The sequence below is a fragment of the Rattus norvegicus genome, chromosome 4 (assembly GCF_021556685.1).
Source record: "Rattus norvegicus strain SHRSP/BbbUtx chromosome 4, alternate assembly SHRSP_T2T, whole genome shotgun sequence".
Taxonomy (NCBI): domain Eukaryota; kingdom Metazoa; phylum Chordata; class Mammalia; order Rodentia; family Muridae; genus Rattus; species Rattus norvegicus.
The window spans coordinates 8,480,135-8,503,356 of NC_141537.1; the positions used below are offsets into that span (position 1 = coordinate 8,480,135).

General features: G+C 46.5%; 1 protein-coding gene across 6 annotated transcripts in view; it reads right to left on the reverse strand.

Annotated features, from left to right (window-relative positions):
* Positions 1–23,222, reverse strand: part of Dpp6 (dipeptidyl peptidase like 6) — a 906,096-nt gene that overhangs the window by 159,522 nt on the left and 723,352 nt on the right. For all 6 annotated transcript variants that reach the window (XM_087656307.1, XM_087656309.1, XM_087656310.1 and 3 more), the window contains 1 exon segment: positions 16,433–16,514. In XM_087656307.1, coding sequence (XP_087512433.1) covers positions 16,433–16,514 — 82 coding nt within the window.

Consider the following 23,222-nt stretch of genomic DNA (forward strand, 5'->3'; position numbering starts at 1 on the left):
CTCTCTCTGTGTGTGTGTGTGTGTGTGTGTGTGTGTGTGTGTGTATCTGTATGTAGGTTCAGGCAGTTGAGGGCCATCTAACATAATCAAACTTAGGTGCTCTTAACCCACTGAGATATCTTTCTGGTCCTGTGACTGACTTAATAATAATCAGCTGGGTTAACAGTGTGGCTGAGGAGGAGGCCTGTGAAGTTCATTGTGTGGAAAAGGCTTAGGTTTCCCACAGTGACTCCCTAAATTCTCAGAGGCACATAAGTCCACCAAATACCATAGGTATGAGCAAAGTCCTAGTGAATGAATATTATTAATATTATTGATGTTGGCACAGAGATGTCAGGAACTAATGGCTCAGGGCTAGGAGAGTGGCAAACCCTTCCCCAGGTGGGGACCAGAAAGGTGGCAAAGCCTGCCTTGAGGACTAAGTGCGAATGTTGTCAGTGTGCAGAAAAAGTTCACCATAGCCTTTTCTCCACAGATGTTGATTGCATGAAGACTGCTCCCCTACAGAGACTGCCCCCTACAGAGACTGCTCCCCTACAGAGACTGCCCCCTACAGAGACTGCTCCCTACAGAGACTTCCCCCTACAGAGACTGCTCCCCTACAGAGACAGCTCCCCTACAGAGACTGCTCCCCTACAGAGACTGCTCCCCTACAGAGACAGCTCCTCTACAGAGACAGCTCCCCTACAGAGACAGCTCCCTACAGAGACTGCTCCCCTACAGAGACTGCCCCCTACAGAGACTGCCCCCTACAGAGACTTCCCCCTACAGAGACAGCTCCCCTACAGAGACAGCTCCCTACAGAGACTGCTCCCCTAGAGAGACTGCCCCCTACAGAGACTGCCCCCTACAGAGACAGCTCCCCTACAGAGACAGCTCCCTACAGAGACTGCTCCCCTACAGAGACTGCCCCCTACAGAGACTGCCCCCTACATAGACTGCACCCTACAGAGACAGCTCCCTACAGAGACAGCTCCCCTACAGAGACAGCTCCCCTACAGAGACAGCTCCCTACAGAGACTGCTCCCCTACAGAGACTGCCCCCTACAGAGACTGCCCCCTACAGAGACAGCTCCCTACAGAGACTGCCCCCTACAGAGACTGCCCCCTACAGAGACTGCACCCTACAGAGACTGCCCCCTACAGAGACAGCTCCCCTACAGAGACTTCCCCCTACAGAGACAGCTCCCCTACAGAGACAGCTCCCCTACAGAGACTGCCCCCTACAGAGACTGCACCCTACAGAGACAGCTCCCTACAGAGACAGCTCCCCTACAGAGACTGCCCCCTATAGAGACTGCTCCCCTATAGAGACTGCCCCCTACAGAGACTGCCCCCTACAGAGACTGCCCCCTACAGAGACTGCCCCCTACAGAGACTGCCCCCTACAGAGACAGCTCCCCTACAGAGACTGCCCCCTACAGAGACTGCCCCCTACAGAGACTGCCCCCTACAGAGACAGCTCCCCTACAGAGACTGCCCCCTACAGAGACTGCCCCCTACAGAGACTGCCCCCTACAGAGACAGCTCCCCTACAGAGACTGCCCCCTACAGAGACTGCTCCCCTACAGAGACTGCCCCCTACAGAGACTGCCCCCTACAGAGACAGCTCCCCTACAGAGACAGCTCCCCTACAGAGACTGCACCCTACAGAGACTGCCCCCTACAGAGACTGCTCCCCTACAGAGACTGCACCCTACAGAGACTGCCCCCTACATAGACTGCACCCTACAGAGACTGTACCCTATAGAAAGTGTTTCCTTACAGAGTCTACCCGTACAGAGTATTCTGTGGAGATTAGATAAACATTCCTCGCTGTTGCTCTGTATTAATATCCTCATCTCCCAGTTCAATTGTTTACCATCAGTACACTGAGATTCTGGGTGCTGTGGATTCTCTAACACAGAGCCCAGTTCACGTAAACCAAGCTTTTCTGTCTCTCTGTGTACATGTCATCGCTCCACTTCCTTGCCACCCAGTTAGGTCAGTCCTTAGAGCTGTACAGAGTGCTGCAAAAATATTTTCCACCCTATTCCTGTTTATTAATGTAAACATTAGCCCCTTCCATATCATCTCCAAGGTAGGACAGGGGTCAGAGGAGGACTTGGGCACCTGAGTTCTGACTCTTTGATTTCCCATGACGTTATGAACAAAGTCTCTCATGCCTTGGGAGTCTAGCCAGCGCTGACCTTTGGTCTGTTCAGTTCAGCCTATCCCTGACAAGTGTCAACAATTATAATTTACACCCTCATTGCAGGGTTTTTCACAGCAGAGTAAACATTTCTAGGAAAATACAAAAAAATCTGGCTGAAGATTCTAGTATTCTTTCCCAGGGTTGGTCCTGGTAAGCCACTGAGTTAATTAACCATAGACAAGTTGTTAAATCTAAAATCTTTTATGTAATAATATCAAGCCTTTCCAATTTCCATGGAGTCTGAAACTTAGACCCATAAATTTGACATTTACTTCTACTCTTGCCACGGAATATCATTCAAGGTATCTGCCGCACACTGAGCAGAGAGCCATGGAAGCCTCAAATGTGATGGAAAACACCGTTCGTCCTTGAACAGCTCACATTTGATCTGGGAAATAAAGTTATTCAAAGGCGAAAAGTGGGACATAAAACAAAGGAGCGTATGATTAGCCGTTGCAGGATGTGGCACCGTGGGAGAAAAGGTCATGGTTGTTCACCGTAGCTGAGGAGATGGGGCCATTTTCCAATTATGAAACAATTTTGGGATTTCAGGGGAGAGTGCTGCCTCCACCCAAATGGTACAGCTGCTAAAAGCATCTTTGGTGCAGTCCAGAGCATGGAATCAGATAAGCAGTCCCCGCCAGGCCACAAGCAGGAGCCCTAGACACTCAGCATCTGAGTCCTCCCTGGCTGCAGACAGCTGGGGCTGCATGTGCCCTCACAGTGTCAACAAAGGCGGTTTTAATTCCTAGCTGCCTTGTTACACTGTCTCTAGACTATCCTTAACTGTAGTCTTCCACCACAAAGAACTCTGGTCCTGCTCCTAACTTCTCTCTGACAGATGATCATGAAACTCCCTAATCTAATATAGCCAAGGCTGATGTTGAAACACTGTTCAAATTTGATTTTCCACAAGAAATATTACACCATTCCAGCCACAGTTGTACCGAGGAAGCTCTGATAAGGATGGGAACATGCACTGAGGTCAGCTTTCTTTGCAATGTTCATGTGCCCCGCTGCTGCTAATTTCCTTTCATTGAGCCTGGCTTCCGTGCGGCCTCTCTTGCCTGCTCCTTTTTGTATTCTGTCTGCCTTCCCTCCAGCTGTTCTCTTAGCCTCCGGTAGCAGCTGTTCTCTCTGAGCTTCATTGAGTTTGTCCTTTTCAGTTGTGACTTGGGATCGGGGATCCTGTGGCTTTTGTCTTTCTGTGTCTGGCTTCTTTCACTTAACATAATGTTTTCATTCTTAACCATGTTGGCACAAAGGACAGGCTTCCCCACCTTCCTGTCTGTTGGTTTACTATTGTGTGGACATGCCAGTTTTCATTCACACAGCCAGGCAGTTTACATCGGCTGTGCTACAGTGAACCAGAAGTGCAGGCCCTTCCTTCTTCAACACCCTGGCACCCTTTCTGACGGATACATGACCTCAGGGCAAGTGCTGGGGCAGGTGTGATAGCTCTCTGCTCAGCCTTCTGGAGTCACTCTGTGCTGTTTTCCATGAGGCTGAACTCGCATCCTCACCAGCTCTTGCCGTGGCCTGTTATTTTGATGACAGCCACTTCATTGCAATGAGGCCATACCTCCCTAAGGCTTCCGCCTGATTTCCTAGTGGCTTCTGATATTATGGGGCATAAAAACAGATTTATTTTTATATACATGTATGTTTTTTCTGCATGTATGTATATACACCATGCATGTGCTTGCTGCCCACAGAGGCCAGAAGAAGGCATTTAATACCCTGGCACTGGAGTTAAAGGACAGCTGTGAGCCATCATGTTGGCACTGAGAACTGAACTTGAGTCCTCCATAGAAGCAGCCAGTGCTCTTAACCATGCAACCAACTCTCTAGCCTCTAAACATTTTTTCTTTCATATACTAGTGGGCCATTCTGGTTGGTCCAAGTTTATTGCTTATTTTATTTTATTTCATTTTTATTGGTTATTTTATTTATTTACATTTTTCCCCTCCACGAGCCTTCTATCCTCTCCTCCCTCCCCCTGCCTCTTTGAGGGTACTCCCCAAACTGCCCACCCACTCCTGCTCCAGTGGCCTAGCATTCCCCTATTCTGGGTCATCAAGCCTCCACAGGACTCAGGGGTTCCCCTCCCAGTGATGCCAGATGAGGCAATCCTCTGCTATATATCCAGCTGGAGACATGGGTACACCCTGTGTACTCTTTAGTTGGTGGTTTAGTCCCTGGAAGGTTTGGGGGGGTCTGATTGGTTGATATTGTTGTTCCTCCTATGAGGTTGTAACTCCCCTTAGTTCTTTCAGTCCTTGCCCTAACATCCCCATTGGGGTCCCTACACTCAGTCCAATGTTTGGCTGTGTATATCTGCATCTGTATTGGTCTGGCTGTGGCAGAGCTTTTCAGGGGACAGCTATTCTGACCTCCTGTTAGTAAGCACTTCTTGGCATCAGCAATAGTGTCTGAATTTTGGTGTCAGCAGATGGGATGGATCCCTAGGTAGGGCAGTGTCTGGATGGCCTTTCCTTCAGTCTCTGCTCCACTCTTTGCCCCTGCATTTCCTTTTGACAGGAGGAATTCTGGATTAATATATTTGAGGTGAGTGGGTAGCCCTACCCCTCAACTGGGGGCCATGTCTATCCACTGGACATGGTCCCTACAGGTTCTATCTCTCCTTTGTTGGATATTTCAGCTAAAGTCCTCCCTGCTGGGTCCTGGGAAGTACTTGGGTCCCTGGCATCTGGGACTTTCTATTGGCTACCCCCAGTTCCCCATCCCCCACTCAAGGACCTCCACATAAAACCAGATACAGTGAATCTAATAGAAGAGAAAGTGGGAAAGAACCTCAAACACATTGGCCCAGAGAAAAATTTCCTGAACAGAACACCAATGGCTTATGCTTTAAGATCAAAAATTGACACTGTCAATAGGACAAAAAAGCAATCCATAGATTGGAAAAAGATCTTTACAAATCCTACATCCACTAGAGGGCTAATATCCAAAATATGCAAAGAACTCAAAAAGTTAGACTCTAGAGAACCAAATAACCCTATTAAAAATGGGGTACAGAGCTAAACAGAGAATTCTCATCTGAGGAATGCCGAATGGCTGAGAAGCAGCTAAAGAAATGTTCATCCTTAGTCATCAGGGAAATGCAAATCATAACAAGCCTGAGAGTCCACCTCACACCAGTCAGTATTGCTCAGATCTAAAACAGGTGATAGCGGATGCTGGTAAGGATGTGGAAAAGGGGATATGGTGGGACTGCAAGTTGGTACAACCACTCTGGAAATCAGTCTGGCAGTTCCTCAGAAAATTGGAAATAGTTCTACCGGAGGACCCAGCTATACCACTCCTAGGCATATACCCAAAAGATGCTTCAACATACAACAAGGACCCATGCTCTACTATGTTCATAGCAGCTTTATTTATAATAGCCAGAAGCCAGATGTCCCTCAACAGAGGAATGGATACAAAAAATCTGGTTCATTTACAAAATGGAGTATTACTCAACTATTAAAAACAATGACTACGTGAAATTCTTAGGCAAATGGATGGAACTAAAAAATATCAGAGGTAACCCACACAAAAGACCACATATGCTATGCACTCACTGATGAGTGGATATTAGTGAAAAAGAAGCTTAGAATACATCTCACAGACCATATGAAATCCAAGATGAAAGACGATCACACCAAAGTGTGGATGCTACAGTCCTACTCAGTAGAGGGAAGAGATAATCTCTGGGAAGTAGAGGGAGAGAAGGATCTGGGAGCGAGAGAGGAGGAGGAGGAGTGAAAAGGGGGGTGTTCAGATACGGGAGGGGATGGGGGAGAAGTACAAAGGGTCAGGAATTTATTGCCTATTTTAAATCAGACTGGATATCCCCCCCCCTTCAGATGTATAATTTGCAAGTGCTTTCTTTCATGCTAGGGGTTGTCTCTTTGAATCATAATTTTTAATGCTTGTGTGATAACTTCAAAACCATGGTTAGGGTCAGAGTGAGGGTTAATATTAAGGTTAGAGTCAGGGTTAATAGTAGTGTTGAAGTCACGGTTAAGGTTAGGGTTAGGGTTAGGGTTAGGGCTTGAGCTCAGTTATACTTAGTATTAGGGTCAAGGTTGGGGCTAAGATTAATGTTAGGATTGTGCTCTGGGTCAGGAGAAGGGTTTCCTTAAATAGCCCCTTAGGACGTGTTCGATTTTCTGGCTTTTATGAACTGTTTGTGTAGATGCGGATGTACTTGTGCACATAGCTTGGTTGCCCCTGCGAACGCCGTCTCTGTCGACACAGGTTCTCTTCCTCTCCCACTGCAGCCTAATGGTTTAGTGAATGTACGTCCTCTGGGTTCTTCTCTAGTGTCACGCATGACCAAAGGTTAGATCTGTGCATTTTCCACCTCTTCTACAACCTCACAGATTTGCTGGCATAGCTTTTAACCCTTTCAGAGAGGTGGGCAGTAGCATGAATGAGCTTTCTGAATCTTCTATAATGGAGTCCTAACTCTCCCTTAACCATGATCCTGGCAGCTTGGATTCTTCCCTCTGCTCAGGCCAATTGCCAAGAACTTGCCTTATTTACATCAGTGCAAGTGGATATTAAAGCGATTTGGCCCCACATAGCTGCAAAGTATGACAGATGCCTTACATTTGAAGGGGACCCTTGGTACTGCTCATTAATCACTTGCTAAACCGCCTTCCCCCTTATTTGAGGACATAGAAGGTGAATTCCATCCTGTGATATTAATTTCTTGGCTACTTTCATGAATTCAGGGCCCATGATGAATGTTTTTACAATGAATACTAAATTAACCCAAACTGATTAGCGTTTATAAGTTATTAATGTTATGTCACATTGGTCCAGTCTCTGCACACGCAGTGTTTCATTAAATACTTTCCTCTTGCTGGAAAGATCAGTCTCTTCTTCACTGCATTTGTCAACTTCAGTACAGTGCTCCTGCCCCTTGTTAGCATAGGCAGGCCCCAGTGAGCGGCAATGGCTGTGGGATTCCTGGAGAGGGTGCCTCCATCACTCAATTCTTGTTGTCCAGTGTGGACATAAATCTCAAGAGACTCATAGGAGCTGGGTGGCATGGCTATCTGGGTATGTATCTATGGCTCTTGGGGGGCCAGGTAGCCATGAGCTTGGCTTGGTATCATGGTTTGCAGAGATGGGTGGCAAAGATGGTGCGGATGAGACAGGTAGTGTAGGTCTGTGGGTGCGAGGTGACATGGCTATAAATAAAGTTAGTAAATGCAGGGACTCTGACCACTGTCACAAGAGCTCCCACACTGTGGATGGAAGGGACAGTAGGGCAGGGTTGGGGCTCATTACAGGAGAGGAACCTGATGCTATGAGAGGTTCGATGTCTTAAAGTAACATTTAAGTGCCAGAACCAAGATCTGAACCTGGCTCTCCCGCTGTAAATCTCTTCTTAGTAATGATTCTTATAGAAAGGCTTCTTTCCCCACTAAAGTTCAAGCTTAGCTACACCAATGGTGTAGACTGGAGTGTGGTAAAGCCTCAGCATTCCTGATGGGGCTTCTAGATTCACAAGTCACTTTCTTCCTGGGTCTTGGACTCTCCCTCCCAGCCTGGTAGTCTTCCTGTCTGCTCCTGATCTGGGTGTGTGTAGTGATCAAAGCAGATGCAGCAGCCACTGAACCATTTTGCCTGCTCTTGGCCATAAGAGGTGTTCATTGTCCCTAGGCCCTGCTCTGCTCCATGGCTGCAGGACAGAAGCTCTGTCCTCAGAAACGTAAGCTCCCACACCATCACTCCATTTCACAGGCCATCCTGGTATTGTGGGCGCACCCCATCTCTGCCTTAGAGGGGCTGTGTTCACACGGATTTCACAACTCTAACGGAATACTGCAACACTCTTTAGGGTAGAGATCTAAAGGCCACACAGTGAATCAGGGTGGGTGTGAAAACTTTCAGCTCAGATTTTTCTCAGTCCTTCACCGATGTACAGAAAATGAGTCGACACACTGCCTAGGAGGAGGAGTGATGTGTCTCCACACGCAAGGGAGGGATGCAGTGAAGCCTTCAATTTCCTTCAGCTGTTGATTGTGCCTATGGGACAAACAACCTTTGGATGGATTCGAGTCAAGAGTTACCTGGTCATGGCTCTGAGGACAGGGAGGGGAGGCCTCAGCTTGGGCCTGTGCAGAATGGAGAATATCATGGGGAAGGGGAGGGAAGAAGAAGGGCTGGGATGTCAGACCATATATGTGGAAGGGTCAGGGCCAACCATAACTACAGTGATCCAGTTGGGATAAGAGGCCAGTTCTCAGGGGTTGGGGGAGGGCAGATCTCAGATTTCCTTTGGATCAAGCAGGCAGCTTGGGAACCAGAATGGGCAGTTTGGTCCTATGGCTATGTTCTGGATAGAAATATTTCATTAAGACATAGGATATAAGGTCTTTGCTAGGGGTTGGGGATTTAGCTCAGTGGTAGAGCGCTTGCCTAGCAAGTGCAAGGCCCTGGGTTCGATGCCCAGCTCCGAAAAAAAGAACCAAAAAAAAAAAAGTCTTTGCTGAAAAGAAAGGGTCACACATATAGAACAACTACATACCTTCTGAAGCTCCTGTGTGTTGGTTTATATGGTCCTCATAGGCTCATATGTTTGAATGCTTACTCTACAGTTAGTTGAACTATTTGGAAAGGATTAGGAGGTGTGGCCTTGTTGGTGGAGGTGTATCACTGAGGGTAGGCTTTGGAGTTTCAAAGGCCCATTCCCAATTAGCGCGCTCTCTGTCTCTGTCTGTCTCTGTCTGTCTCTGTCTGTCTCTGTCTGTCTGTCTGTCTGTCTGTCTGTCTCTCTCTCTCTCTCTCTCTCTCTCTCTTTCTCTCTCTCTCTCTGCCTTGCGCTTGGGGATCAGATGTGAGCTCTCAGCTACTTCTTCAGCACCATGCTTGCTTGTCCGCTGCCATGCTCCCTGCTATGATAGCAGTGAAGCTATAAGCAAGCTCCCAATTAAATGCATTTCTTTTATAAGCTTCCCTGGTTGTGGTGTCTCTTCATAGCAACAGAAAAGTAACTAAGACATATCACAATTATGGAAGCTTTCTTGGAGTGGTTAGACATAACAGTAGGTTGGGGACCATCTCAAGGGATGAGAGAGGGATAGAGAACAAACAGATAGTGGTTGAGAGCTCATGGGAGTCATGAGATAAGCACTTTCTGTTAGAGGTAGAGGCCACTGGGAAAAGAGATCATCTTTCTCCAAAGTTCTCAGAACTCAAGAGTGTCTGAAGGGTTTAGAACAGGAGCAGATAAGTTCATGACAGAATGACAGAAGTGTGCATATAGCAAGGGCTTGCCTTCACTGTAGCTCAACTGGCCAGCCACTGTAGTCACCAGGCACAGTGGTCATTCTCCAAAACTGTAGGAAAAGGTAGAACATAAGAACACAGAGCATTTTGCCTTGACACTCTGACAAGAGAGTTGTCATCCTAACCCTTCAAATACACAAACTGATCTGAGTGATAATTCCCAACTGGTTTATTTAGGGTTTCCACTGCTGTGAACAGACATCACAACAAGGCAACTCTTGTAAGGACATTTAACTGGGGATGGCTTACAGGTTCAGAGGCTCAGTCCGTTTTATCAAGGCAGGAGCATGGGAGCATCAGGGCAGGCAAGTAGGAGCTAAGAGTTCTCTCTCTCTCTCTCTCTCTCTCTCTCTCTCTCTCTCTCTCTCCCTCTCCCTCTCTCCCTCTCCCTCCCCCTCTCCCTATCCCCCTCCCTCTCCATCCCCCTCTCCCTCTCTTTTATTGGGTATTTTTATTTACATTTCAAAAGTTATTCTGTTTCCCGGTTTCCCATCCATAAGCCCCCATCCCATCCTCCCTTCCCCTTCTTCTATGAGGGTGTTCCCCTTCCCCATCCACCTCCCCCTTCCCACCCTGACATTCCCCTACACTGAGAGGTCCAGCCTTGGCAGGACCAAGGGCTTCTTTCTCCTCCCTTTGGTGCCCAACAAGGCCATCCTCTGTTACATATGCATGGGTCTGTCCATGTTTACTCTTTGGTAGTATTTTAGTCCCTGGGAGTAGAATTCTACATCTTGATCTGAGAGCAACCAAGACTGTCTTATGCAGGCAGCCAGGAGGAGGGTCTATTCTGTACTGGGTGAAGCTTGAACATTGGACCTCGAGGCCAATCCCCACAATAATACACTTCCTCCAACAAGGCCACGCCTACTCAAACAAGTCCACACACCCCCTAATTGTAGCACTTCCTATGGGCCAAGCATATGCAAACAGCCACACCAATACTCTATGTCCGTAGCCTTGCTAATGATTCTAAGGTCTCAACAGCCATATAACCCATGGGGTGCTTCATCATCAAGTCTAGTTTAAATCCCCTGATGTCTTAGCTGTATTCTGCTTTAGAACGGTTACCTGATGCTGCTAACGCAGTATCTCATGTCGAGGGAGGTTAAGAGCAAGCATCCTCCTCATCTCAGATAGAAGTAAGGCCTTTGAACGCCTTCCTTGAACATTCCCTCCTTGGGGTTGCAGTCTTGCAGGCCCACTCCCACCACCCACAGGCTTCCTGGTCAACGTCACTTGCTGCTCTTCGTTTTTCATGTCCCGAGCTATTGAAGATTTCCCAGGGGCCTTATTAAATGCTGCTTTCAGAGCTGCTCATTTATCATTGTCAAGGTGGCAAGCCAACCCGAGAGGAGCCATCTCTTGGACTCTGATCTTAAGAGCTCTGGCAGAGTCCAGTCCTGAATTTTCAATGCTGTCTAATGTTCTCTACTCTCTGCAAAAATTTCCCATTATTCTTGAGTCCACAGGAAGAAACCTCTCCCATCCTCACCCTAAGCAACTTCATACACACTTCCCAAGCTCGTGCACTGACCTGCTCAAGACAGAAAGCAGCTGAACTCCAGCTGGGCATTTTAAGAGAAAGGGAGATCTTGTCCTGCCTCTGCTTGTCTGTTTTTATTGTTTATGGCTGTAGCAAAAACAAAGCTACTTCTTATCCGGTTGATTTGATCAGTGGGGGAAGCATAGCCACACCTCACATAAGGGAGCACCAGAGCTCTGCAGAGAAACCCTAGGCACCTCAGTCAGCTAGGAGCTCATCTGAAGAGGAGAGACAAGGAAGATGGACCCCTGTGAAATTCCACACTTGTCGTAATGCTGCCTGGGCACAATGGAGTCCCTTTGAGACCTGTGCAACTTGGCCCAATTCCTTTTCCTACGTCTTCAGCTTTGGTAATATTTTGGGAAGGATGTAGCTCTCTGCTGTGGGAAACTGTGTCACTAGGCAACAAACAGGAGCTACCTCACCTCCTTATTTTCTTTCTCCTCTCCTCCCCTAGGGAGGGTCTTATATCCTAAGCTGGGTTACAGCCTACTATGTATCTCAGGCTTCTATAATCCCTCTGCCTCAGATTTCTCAATTCCTGAATACTGGGATTACAGGTATAAGCTTCCTGCCTGGCTTCTCCTGGTGCTGTGAGGGGCACAGGCCTTGGTCATCCATAGAGGTAGATTCATCCTGGACCATAGTGACAAAGTGGTCTACAAGTGAGAGCTGCTAACCAGGGGCACACGGAGTATAGGTTGAGGATAACCAGAAAGACTGGCTGTATTTCTGGGGGTGGCAAGGTTCCACACCATAGGCATGACTCAGCACCCTGAATGGAGGGCTGTGAGGTTCTGAGAGCTCCTGGTGGGGCTGACTGCAGCTGTGTTCTCTGCTCCCCAAGGAGATTCACTCATTGCTGCATGACTTGTTATCATTAGAGCAGATTTACCGCAGGGAGCAATATTTACCTTTAAAAATAAAACGGCAAGGATTTGTTGCCTGTCACTTAATAGATTAATGTTTGCAAGGCTCCTGATTGCACAGTGCAGACTGTCCTCAGGGTGGTTGAGCTGTGGTGAGGATTCTCTCAGGGGAGATACATAGAAGGTTAGGATAATCCTCCCGGGTTTGTACGTTTTATCATAATATGGCCGCGTGCATTCATTCAACATTGTTGCCAGCTTCGTTTGTGTTAAACAGGAAGACAGGAGTTAGCAGAAACCTCAAGGCATGCCTGTATGGCCCCCAAGAATCTACTTTTACTAGACTTGCTGATTTCCAACTTTGCTCTTTTCCCACTATGGGTGTCTTAGTTTGGGTTTCCATTGTTATGAAGAGACACCATGACCAATGGCAACTCTTTAATTGGGTAAACCATTTAATTGGGGCTCACTTACAGTTTCAGAAATTCAGCTCATTCTCATCATGATGGGGGAGCATGGCAGCTTGCAGGCAGACATGGCACTGGAAGAGCCAGGAGTTTGACATCTTAACCGAAAGGCAACCAGGAGAGATTTTCCTTCCACACTGGGCAGAGCTTAAGCACTAGGAGCCTTCAGAGTCTGCCTATAGTGAAACACTTCTTCCAACAAGGCCACACCTCCTAATAATACTACTTCTCATGGGCCAAGCATATTCAAACCGTACCAATGAGTTATACTGCTTCTTAGAGTCAGTACACAGAGGGCTCAGTAAAAGTCTCTGAGTTAATGTAAGTTTAAACTCAAGAATTCAATGAGCCGGTTACTTCACAGCAATAAACCAGAATGTCAGCAATGAATACTTAACTGGAGACCCAGTTCCTTGAAAAAGAAAGGGAGGTACTATTTCCCTCATTGTGAGTGCTGAGCACACAGTCCTACATCACAGCTAGTTACTGCCTTCCGATTATTTTACACTTAATGTTAGGACCACACACATATACTAGTGAGCTAATTAAACAATTCATTTAAGCATTTATTTTTAAGGATGCCAGGAAATACTTACTGAGCACCAGGCACTCTTTGCTTTATGCTTTTATGCTCAGATGATGAGGAGAGAGACCTACCTACACCTTACATGGCATTGCATGTGACAAAAAAATGTCACACATCGAGATGTGGGACCTCACAGGGCTGCTGACAGAGTGTCTGCATTGGAGATGACATATCAGGGAAGCTGCCACAGTCAGGTTGACACCTGCTCTGTTCGTTCTTACTTAGATTTTAGGAGGTCAAACAAGGTCATGCTTGTCATCCTCTGTCTCCACTCCTGTGCACTGGCTTTGGATTCGTAAGGTGCTGATGAGGAGTGAGGAGAATTATCTATAGACTCATCTTCCCCCAAGTGCTGCTGGACGGAATTCTAGAGCGGTCTCCCCATTGTCGGATGGGTCTGGTGCACATCCAGAGGCATGCTAGCATGCAATAACGTTAGCTTACTGCCAGCTGTGGCTTGACAAGGAGCAGGCTACATGTCAGGCCCACAGAGAGCTCTGCAAGAAACCAGTACTGGTGTTCCTTTCTCAGTAACAGAAAAGAGACCCCCCACTGCTGAGTCTGGGTGCCAGGCTGGGAACACTGGGCTATTGACCACAAAGTAGGGAGTGCAGTGGCCATGTCCACAAAAGGGACAAAAATCTTTTTTTTTATAAGTCAACTATTTTTAAAGATTTTATTTGTGTGTGTGTGTGTGTGTGTGTGTGTGTGTGTGTGTGTGTGTGTGCATACAACATATACAGGTACATGCAGCAGCCAGAGGAGGGTGTCAGCTCCATGGAACTGGGATTACAAGTATAAGCTGCCTAACATGGGTCTTCTGGAAGAACAACAAATGCTTTTAACAGCTGATCCATTTCTCTAGCCATGCTGACCTCTTAGAGATGCAGGTGCTAGGACATTCTGCAGGCTCCTGGAAAAGTAGGGGGTGCTTCCTGTGACCGAGGGACAGGTTACCCCCCTCCAACACACACCATGTCCTTCTTCTTCAGTGGTTCTTCCAATCACCATACTGATTTTGGCCAGTTAGGACCACTGAAATCTCTAGTTGGCTAGACCCTTGAAGAATTGCTAAAATTCTTCCGTGGCCCAATGCTTCTGCTTACTTGAATCAATTCAAGACTGTGGCATTGAGGTGCAACCAAGCAAATAGAACTGCACAATGGGGGAGTACGAGGACTCTTTTCATTTATAACACAGCAGATCACCAATCCAACACCGCCCCTGCATCTTTAAGAGGTGACTGGTCAGAGTGGCTTAAGAGAAGACTCAGCAGCTAAAGGCCTTTGTTGCTCTTCCAGAAGACCCATGTTAGGTAGCACACACCTGCGGCAGGATTTCAAATGCAATCGTGTTTGAGGTAAAAGACAGCTAAAAATAGCTTTAGTTAATCTTCTTACAGATGGAAGAGAAAGTAGTGATTGAGTCACAGCCACCAAACCGTTAGATCCAAACCCCAGTGGGGCTCTGTGCAGGAAGACCCAGTCACTAGAAATGAAGCTAAACAGGATTCATAGCAAGTACCTGGTCACCTGGGTGTGACACTTGTCACCACAAGGCCATGACATACATATTCTCCTCTTAGTTGTGACTCATCCTCAGAATAGACCCACAGCTGTGAGTGGCTATGGCTAGCTAGTGATGAGCTTTGGACTGGGAACCTTACACCAAGGCTGTTCATTGTGGGCCTTCTTCCTTACACTGTCTGTGATAATCGTCATTGATTAGCAACTTGACAGAATCTAGAACCACCAAGAAACTACAGCCCTGGCATAGCTCTAGGGAGTTTCTAAATTAGGTTAACTGAGAAGTTAAGACCCATCTTAAATGTGGGTGGCTCCATTTCACAGGCTGGGTTCTTTCTTACTGAGAATGCAAGGTGACCAGTTGCTTCAGGCTGCTGCAGCCATGCCTACTCCCTCACAAAGGACTGGGCTTTCACAGTGTGAGCTAAAAACCTTCTTCTTGAGTTGCTTTTATCGGGCATTTTGCAAAAACAATAAAAAGTAACCCACACATCATCCTTTATACTCACAGGGCTTTAAACACCTTAGTTTTGCCTATTTGGGTTCATTAAGGCCACTGATGTCCAAGAGTTAAGCCGATGTCAGCCCTATGGCTTCCCCATGCTGACAAGCTGATGGTGGCACAGCTTCATAATGATGAGCTAGCCCACTTTATCCATAAACCTCCAGGGATGAGGGTGACTTTGCAGAACCATGGGCATCAATGTGCAGCACACTGATGACTCCTATGTAAGCCTCCAAGGAACTTCATCTACACTCATGGTTACAGAGCCAGCACTCAACACACTGCACTGGATATGGGGGAAGAGTGTATTATGGTTTGGATATATTGTGGTGCCTGAGTTGCATGTGCTTGGTCCCTGGTAGTGACACTGTTGAGGGATGATTGGCTCACAAAGACACTGATGCCACTCATTCAATAATCCATCAACTCATTCATAGCCAGAGCCAAATAGTAGGTGGAAGCTGCAGGAACTGGTTCACTAGGGAATGCATCCAAGGATGTATCTTTCCACCCTCACACCCCAGCCCGGCTTTTTGGCTGCCATAGGTGAACAGCTCTGCTCCAACACACACTTTCTCACGTGGCGTTCTGCTTCCTCATGAGCCCAGAAATGAAGAAGCCAGCCTACCACGGACTGAGACTTCTGAAACCCCGAGTCCAGAGGAACTCATTCCTGGCTGTTTTCTAAGGTGCTTTCTCATGGTGAAGGAAACCTTCGGGATATAATGATATTCCATTTGTGTGTGTGTGTGTGTGTGTGTGTGTGTGTGTGTGTACATGTGTGTGTGTTTTCATTAGGGTAGGTGTGCTTACCTGTACATGCACGTGTGTGTGGAGGCTGGAGGGTTGATATTAGGTGTCTTCCTCTGTCATCTCCAGGTTTATTATTTTATTTTATTTTATTTTATTTTAGACAGGGTCTATTGATGAACAGTATTCCATTTTAACTAGACTGGAACTAGGCCTAAGAATCCTGTGGTCTGCCTGTCTCCATACCCAGTGCTGGGATGGTACGTATCCTCCCTAGCCCATCAAGGCTCATTTTTAAAACAAGAATTCTTTGTCTGAAAAGGAACAATGATTTCATATAATCATGTATGTCAGTGCATTTATCTAAAACTTAATCACACACACATATACACACCACACACACACACAACATAGACACATACACACATACTTCACACATCTCACACACACACCACACAGTGTGTATGTATATATATATATCATACACACCACATATACCTCACACAAAAACACATACAACATACACACACATATCACACACACACAACACACACATATACCACACACACACAACACACACATATACCACACACACACATGTCAGATGTGCATGGTGATATGCAGTTTAGAAAACATAAATGGCAAAAATCAAAATGTGGCAGCTAGACCCAGCTTGCTTACCAGCTGCTGGCCTTTCGGGCCCCACCCTGCATACTGAAGCTTCGCGTTGCTGACTTCTGGTGGGTCCAGACTCTGAGGGTCCCTGAAGAGATAGACAGACAAACAGAAACAAAGCACAATGTTGGGAACCAAAATATACTACACTTCCACTTGTCATCTGACGGTCTTACTCTCCTCCTGCCTCTTAGCTACTGAACAATACGTCTCACTCAGCTTCTGCCGGACGTCTGCAGATGTACATAATTTATTTAAAGCTGAACTATGTCCACTGCTACTTAATCCAAATGGTAAATACTCATCAGGAGAAAACATGCAGAGAACTATATAGATCAATTTTTAAAATGTCTAGGGCAGTTAAACTTAAGCGAGACCCACAGCCAAGCAGCAATAAATTCCACACCCAATGTCTTCATCATTGGTTCTCCTTGCAAATAATTCTTTTCTAAGTATAAAGCCAGGTCATTCTGACCTTTGAAAGCCAGTGGCCTCAGGATGAATTGTATTCTCTCACAGATACAGAGGAGAGAAGGAGAGGACATAGGGGAGGGGGAAGAGATGGAGAGAGGGACTGGGGGAGAGAGGGAGAGAGGGAGAAGAACTGAAACACGTTTTTCCTATTTAAGATTTCTTACATTTTTCATTTTTGAGGATATTTTCCAATTGTGTCTACATGGTAGCCAGCCTGTATATACACATATATGTGCACTGTGTACACATGCTCAGGTGCATATGCATATGGGAGCGAGGTGGGTGATGGATCTTTCTCAATCACTCTCCACCACAATTTTGGAGTCAGGGTCTCTCATGGAGCCTGAGGGTCATCAGTCTGATTAGCCTGTGGTAATCCTGTGTCCCTGACATACCAGTGTTGGGATCACAGCTCATGCTACATGCTTTTATAGCAGCATTGACTGAGCTGTCCTCCAAGCCCCATAGTTTAAATTCTTAATTTACAGATGTGGAACATTCCTTGACAATAAAATACTGTCTACATATTCAAATGGCCTAATACATAAAAGCCACAGAAACATCTGCAATGCTCCTATCACTTGAATATTTCAGTATTGTTTATGGATGCTGCTACCTTCCACAGATAGACAGAGTAGTCTTCATTTAATTTTGAGGGTACCACCGCACCTGTAGAATGGCATCTGCATTCTGGGGGAGCAAGATGGCCAGGAAAGCACCCCATCCTGAGAGCATAGTCCCTACACTGCAGAGAGAGCCATGAAAGTGTTTGCTTGTGAATAAAGGGAGGGTGGGCAGACTGTGCTGGTCTTAGGGGAAGGAAGAGTTTTAGGAGTTCCACAAAGGGAAGAGGCGAGAGGGAAGAAGTGTGGACCAGGCCCTTACATGATCAGAGCTTCAAACACAGACAGTTCTGGAGTGATTTCAATAGCACTGTAAGAATCAAGACAAGCAAAAGCAGGGGGAAATAGAGGAGGAGAAGATGAGGACACAAGAGGACACAAGAGTCCACAGGGCCTCACAGGAGTGTGAAGACCAGAGGCCAGATATGGAGAAGGGAGCTGGGATGATAGTCCTCAGGGGAGCAGAGAAGCTAGGGTAACAGGAGCCTGAACAATGTGGGTCCAGATGGGTTCTTAATAAGCTCCAGCCCATGTATGTCTGTAACCATGTATCTGTATGATTTTATATGTATGTGTGTGCGTGTGTGTGTGCGTGTGTGTGAATACATACATATGGAACATATAGATGGATATATTAATATATGTGGCCTGAATATATGATCTGTATATCCATCCATTATATATGTATATGTATATGTGTGTGTGTGTGTGTGGTGTGTGTGAGTGTGTGTGTGGTGTGGTGTGTGTGGTGTGTGGTGTGTGTGAGTGTGTGTGTGGTGTGGTGTGTGTGTGTGTGGTGTGTCTGTGTGTGTGTGGTGTGTGTGGTGTGTATGTGTGTGTGTGGTGTGTGTGGTGTGTGTATGTGTGTGTGTGGTGTGTGTGTTGTGTGTGTTGTGTGTGGTGTGTGTGGTGTGTGTATGGTGTGTGGTGTGTGTGTGTTTGTGTGTGTGTGTGTGTGTGTGTGTGTGTTTGTGAATGGGTGCCTGAAGAAACTCCAGGGCATTGGCTCTTCTGGAGTTATTAGCAGTTGTGAGCTTCCCTAGGTGGGTGCTAGGAAACACACTCTGTCTTCTGAAGAGGAACCTGTCCTGTTCACTGCTTTAACTGTAAGCCACCTCTCCAGCTCAGCAATTAGGGTTTTGCTGATGTACTGCTGCACAAATGTTATGTGATGTGACAGCATACTGGTGGGCTTGAGTAGCTGGTCTGCAGTGTACTGAAAAGGCCCAAAATCATTTAATCATCCTAAAATACATATTTATTATTTGTTAGTTTAATCTTTCCTTCTTCTCCAAAATACTACAGCAAAGCACAAGAAGGCTGTGGAAAAGAGCAACGTTTTCTGTAAACCTCATCGGATTGATGGGTGAGTCTCAGAAGAGACTTGCTGTATCTTAAAGGAATTTAGGAAAATATACAGGCATAACACCATTTATGAAAGAGAGGCAGAGAAATCTGAAGCCATCAAATTGGTCAGCTAGTTCCAGGGCTGGGTGGAATGGCTTGAAGGTCTGTAGGAACCTGGCCTCTGTCATCTAAGAATGTTGTGAAACTCAAAAGAAATGAAGCATACCAACTCAACAGTGCTCCAAAGGGGTGGTTTTCTTTCTTAGCTAGTGAGTCTCTTAATGTCTCAAATTCTCTAAGTCAGCCCAGTGACTCCAAGATCCCAAAGTAAGCTGTCCTCAGGGAAGAGGCCAGTAAGTGGTAGGATTCCACCCTAACAGCACAGACCTTGGGAAAATAGAGTAGCTCAGTCCAAATCCCTCTTCCGCACATTCCACAGAGGAGCATTAATGTTTGCCTTGTGGATAACATCCAGTATTGCCCTGCACATGGAGGGGTAGCCATGCTCCACCGATGCCAGCTTAATCCTTGATAAACCGACAGGTAATTAATTTGGCCACACATCATAATGCATGTGTGCATCCTTAGAACTTCATTTAATTAGTTGGACCAGTGGGTTGAATAGATAAAGTGTTATTGTAATGACTTATCTGTATGAAAGTTGTCTAAAAGAGATACTCATTTATCGGACATAAAGACAAGTTTGTTCTCTGGAACTTAGCAGTGACAGCAAATCGGTGAATCCCCAAGGCGGTGGGTAGACTGAGGGTCTCTACCCCATCGCCCATACTTGCTATGGTGAATTAAATCTGTTTTTACACTGGGATTCCACAGTATCAGACTGTTTTGCTTTCTAGTCAATAGTCTTTAGGGCGGCACTCCCAGTGTCCCTGCACTGTGTCCTCGCTCAGTGAATATTCTGCACTTTCTCATCGTCTGACCACCTCTACCTCCATGTCGGTTGTTGTGAACACAAGGATTCTATTGAATATGCCCCATAGATCCACAGACAAACCATGGAGAACCACTGAAGAGCTGCACAGAATCATAATCTGTCTGTGTGTACGTGAGTGTGCGTGTGCGTGTGCGTGTGCGTGTGTAACCCAGTTCACCCCTGAGCACTGTCATAGCCTTCTGTTGAGTCCTGGCTTCTCAGCTTCCTTCCATTTACTTCATCTCTGCTACTGCCCCCAGTCACCTCTGTCTTCTTTGTGTGGGGCTAGCAGGTGGCCCTGTGCTTACCTCCAGGAAGAACCTGCCACTCCTCTACATGTGCGGCATCCAAGCAGAGATTCTGTGGTGAGCTGGTGGCCAGAGCTACAAGGTCAGATCTAGCTGCATCTGAGGTTGCCATGGCCAAGTCCTGCTTCTTGTCTCTGTCCCTCTGAGGCTGAGTTCCTCTACAGGTGATTATCACTGATCCTTGACTTCTCAGCATCAAGACCCTGAGGATCCCGCCAGCAGGCTCCCTGCCTTCAGGACAACAAACACTGGTCCCTCAGTGTCAAGATAGCATCTTGTCTGAACAGTGTGTCTTGTGCCAGCCGGTAGCCAGGCCAATTTTACTTTGCACTTTGCTTCTGGGAAAACTGTATTACTACAGTGCTTTAAATCATCCCGAGTTCTCAGAAGAGCTGACAATAATGTAGCCACATTATTAATATCTTGCCTGGGTTTTACATTTGTCAATTTATGCTACCTCTCACTGACTCCCACGGTTGACTGTGGGGTTCATGGGCTATGTTTATGTCCTATGGGTTTAGACAAATGCATCCTGCCATGCATCATGGTGTCAGTACCACGGGAGTGTCCCTGCTTGCTCCACGCGGTCTCAGTTGCCTGCCATGGAAGCTGTTGTCTTTTCAGCCTCTGGCTTTGCCTGTCATAGGAACTGGCTTCTTTTTTGATGACGAGCTCAGGCCCTCATGTTTGGTCTGCTTCCAGGGCTTCTCCCACTCTCACAGCCTTTTCTGTCTGCTCTGCACTCCTAACCCTCCAGGGTCCCAGTACTCACTAGATAAGACAATGCATGGCATCACATCATTTGGCCAGTGCTCTCCCACATCTAAGCCTTGCTGGCCCTACCCACACAGTTCTTATTTTATTTCACTCATGTTTCACTGGGGCTGGGGAGATGGCTCTGTGGGTAAAGTCCCTGCTGTACAAGCACCAGGACCTGAGTCCAGATCACCAACATCAATGGAAAAGTTGGGTATGGAAGTCGCATGCTGGTGACCCTGTCACTGGGGAGAAAGAAATAAGAGGATCTCTGGGGCTTGTTGCCCACCCAGTGAGCTCTAGGTTCAGTGAGAGACACTGCCTCATATCAGGGACACAGCTCCTCTTCTCACACAGAAAGCAGCAGCAATAACCTCTGATGCACACTCAAGGTGTCACATGTGTGTGTGACGTGTGGTCTAGGGACACATGTGGACATGGGTGGCTATAAATGCAGCCCAAACACAGAACCCATAAATGTATTTAAAACATTAGGAACACTTATTTATATTGTTTTGTAATTTGATTATGTGGTTCTTGAATGTGGGCTTCGTAAGTAAATGACAACAACATTGTGTCCTAGTTTTAAATGGTTGAACATACCTGACAATCTGGCCAGTGATCCCTACCATACACTGGGTTATTCTGAGATTCTCGTGTGTGTGTGTGTGTGTGTGTGTGTGTGTGTGTGTGTGTGTACAAAGTAATTTGCTGATTAATTTGGGGGCTGTCTAGTGCCCTCCCCACCCCTCCTTCCTTTACCTTTATTCATTTATTCTAAAAAATGTGCATTGGGCTCTGTGATGAATCATCTCTGGGTACAGATGGATCGGTGCAAAAATGATTAAGGAGGAATAAAATAATCTGGACTTCACATAGCTCAAAATAATCACAAGATCCATTCTGATTTTGCTTATTTGAGCAATAAACAAAACAGGGCATAAATCATACTGGGTTCTGAAGAGTGAATTAGCGCCCAGCCAAGTTTGCTCATTTATCTTCCAAAGCTATTTTGAGGGATTGAAAAGCTTCCCCAACAGCAATGGCATTTAGGAGGAAGAAAAGCTAAAATTTGCTTTTTTTCCTGGCTTTAAACTTTCATGACTAAAATCATAAAAAAATATCCCAATCCTGCATCTTCAATGTCAAATATTGTGAGTTTTCTTGAGTCTTCTCATATGTTAGTCTAGTGAGAGACACAAAAAGATACACATTCAGACCCATGTAAGTGCTGTCCACAGTAGGTCCATACTTATTATGAATGCATAGTAGGTCAGCAAGGAGCAGCCTTCAGTTACTGAGGGGTCAAGAATAGTATTTGTAGTAACTGAAACCCACTTGGTACCTAGATATGCCTGCCACTTTTTTAATGTATCATGGATCATTCGCTTAAGTTCTTGTGTTAGGAGTTCATGCCATCAGGGCTTCCAAGCACATGAGCCCTGCTACTGTTTGATTGGTGCCCCATCCTCACCCTGACCTGGATCCCATACAAGTTCTGGATTCTGATCACTGATGTGCAATGGGACATCTGGGCTGAGACCTCCCTGTGTCCCGCAGGCACACCGATCACAAGGAAATGCCAAGTCACATGAAAAGAGGGTGTGTTCCCAGGTCAGTCCACCCTCAGTCTACCCCAGTTAAAAGAAGAAATGAGACAGGTCAGGGTTGGTCTGGGGTGGGTGGTTGAACCATGAAACCTTTTGGCAGAGATAAAATGTTCCAAAGCAGAGAGGCTATGGTGGCCAAGCCCTTCAAATATCCTACAAACCACAAAGCTATATGATTTAGATCTGTAAATTAAGGATGTGAGAAAGATGCCTCAAAAGGGCTTGGAGGAGAGAGAGAGGAGAAAAAGGGTTAGAAAGGTCAGGAGGGTGGAGCTATGCTCTAGGCCCTTCATTTTCCATACATCTTCAAGTGACCTTATGTTGACCTCCAGTGCTGGCTGAGGAAGGCCTTCCAGAGCTGAGATGATGGGTGCTTGCCTGCTGGAAAGCTCAAACAATCCCACAGAGGACATCACAGGTGGCCACTGTAATCACCCTATCCCTGTCCTGTAGTCTAGAATCAGCTAAAGCCTGCCAACTCAGGCTTCCTCCTCAAACTCCATCAACACAGAGCCAGCAAAATTAACAGGCTAGCTGCAGCTTCCTGTCTGGTTGGCTTCCAGGCCCCCAGGAAGCTGCTCCCTGCTGCAGGTGAGACGGAGAACTCTGCGTTATCTTTTTCCTTTAGAGCAGATCCTATCATGATGTCATGGTCTCATTTTTCCTGGGCCTGTTGGTTCAGAGGAGGCATCCAATCAGTGTGTCCAGTAACAGATCATCCTGTCAGGACTGGTGATGTGGAAG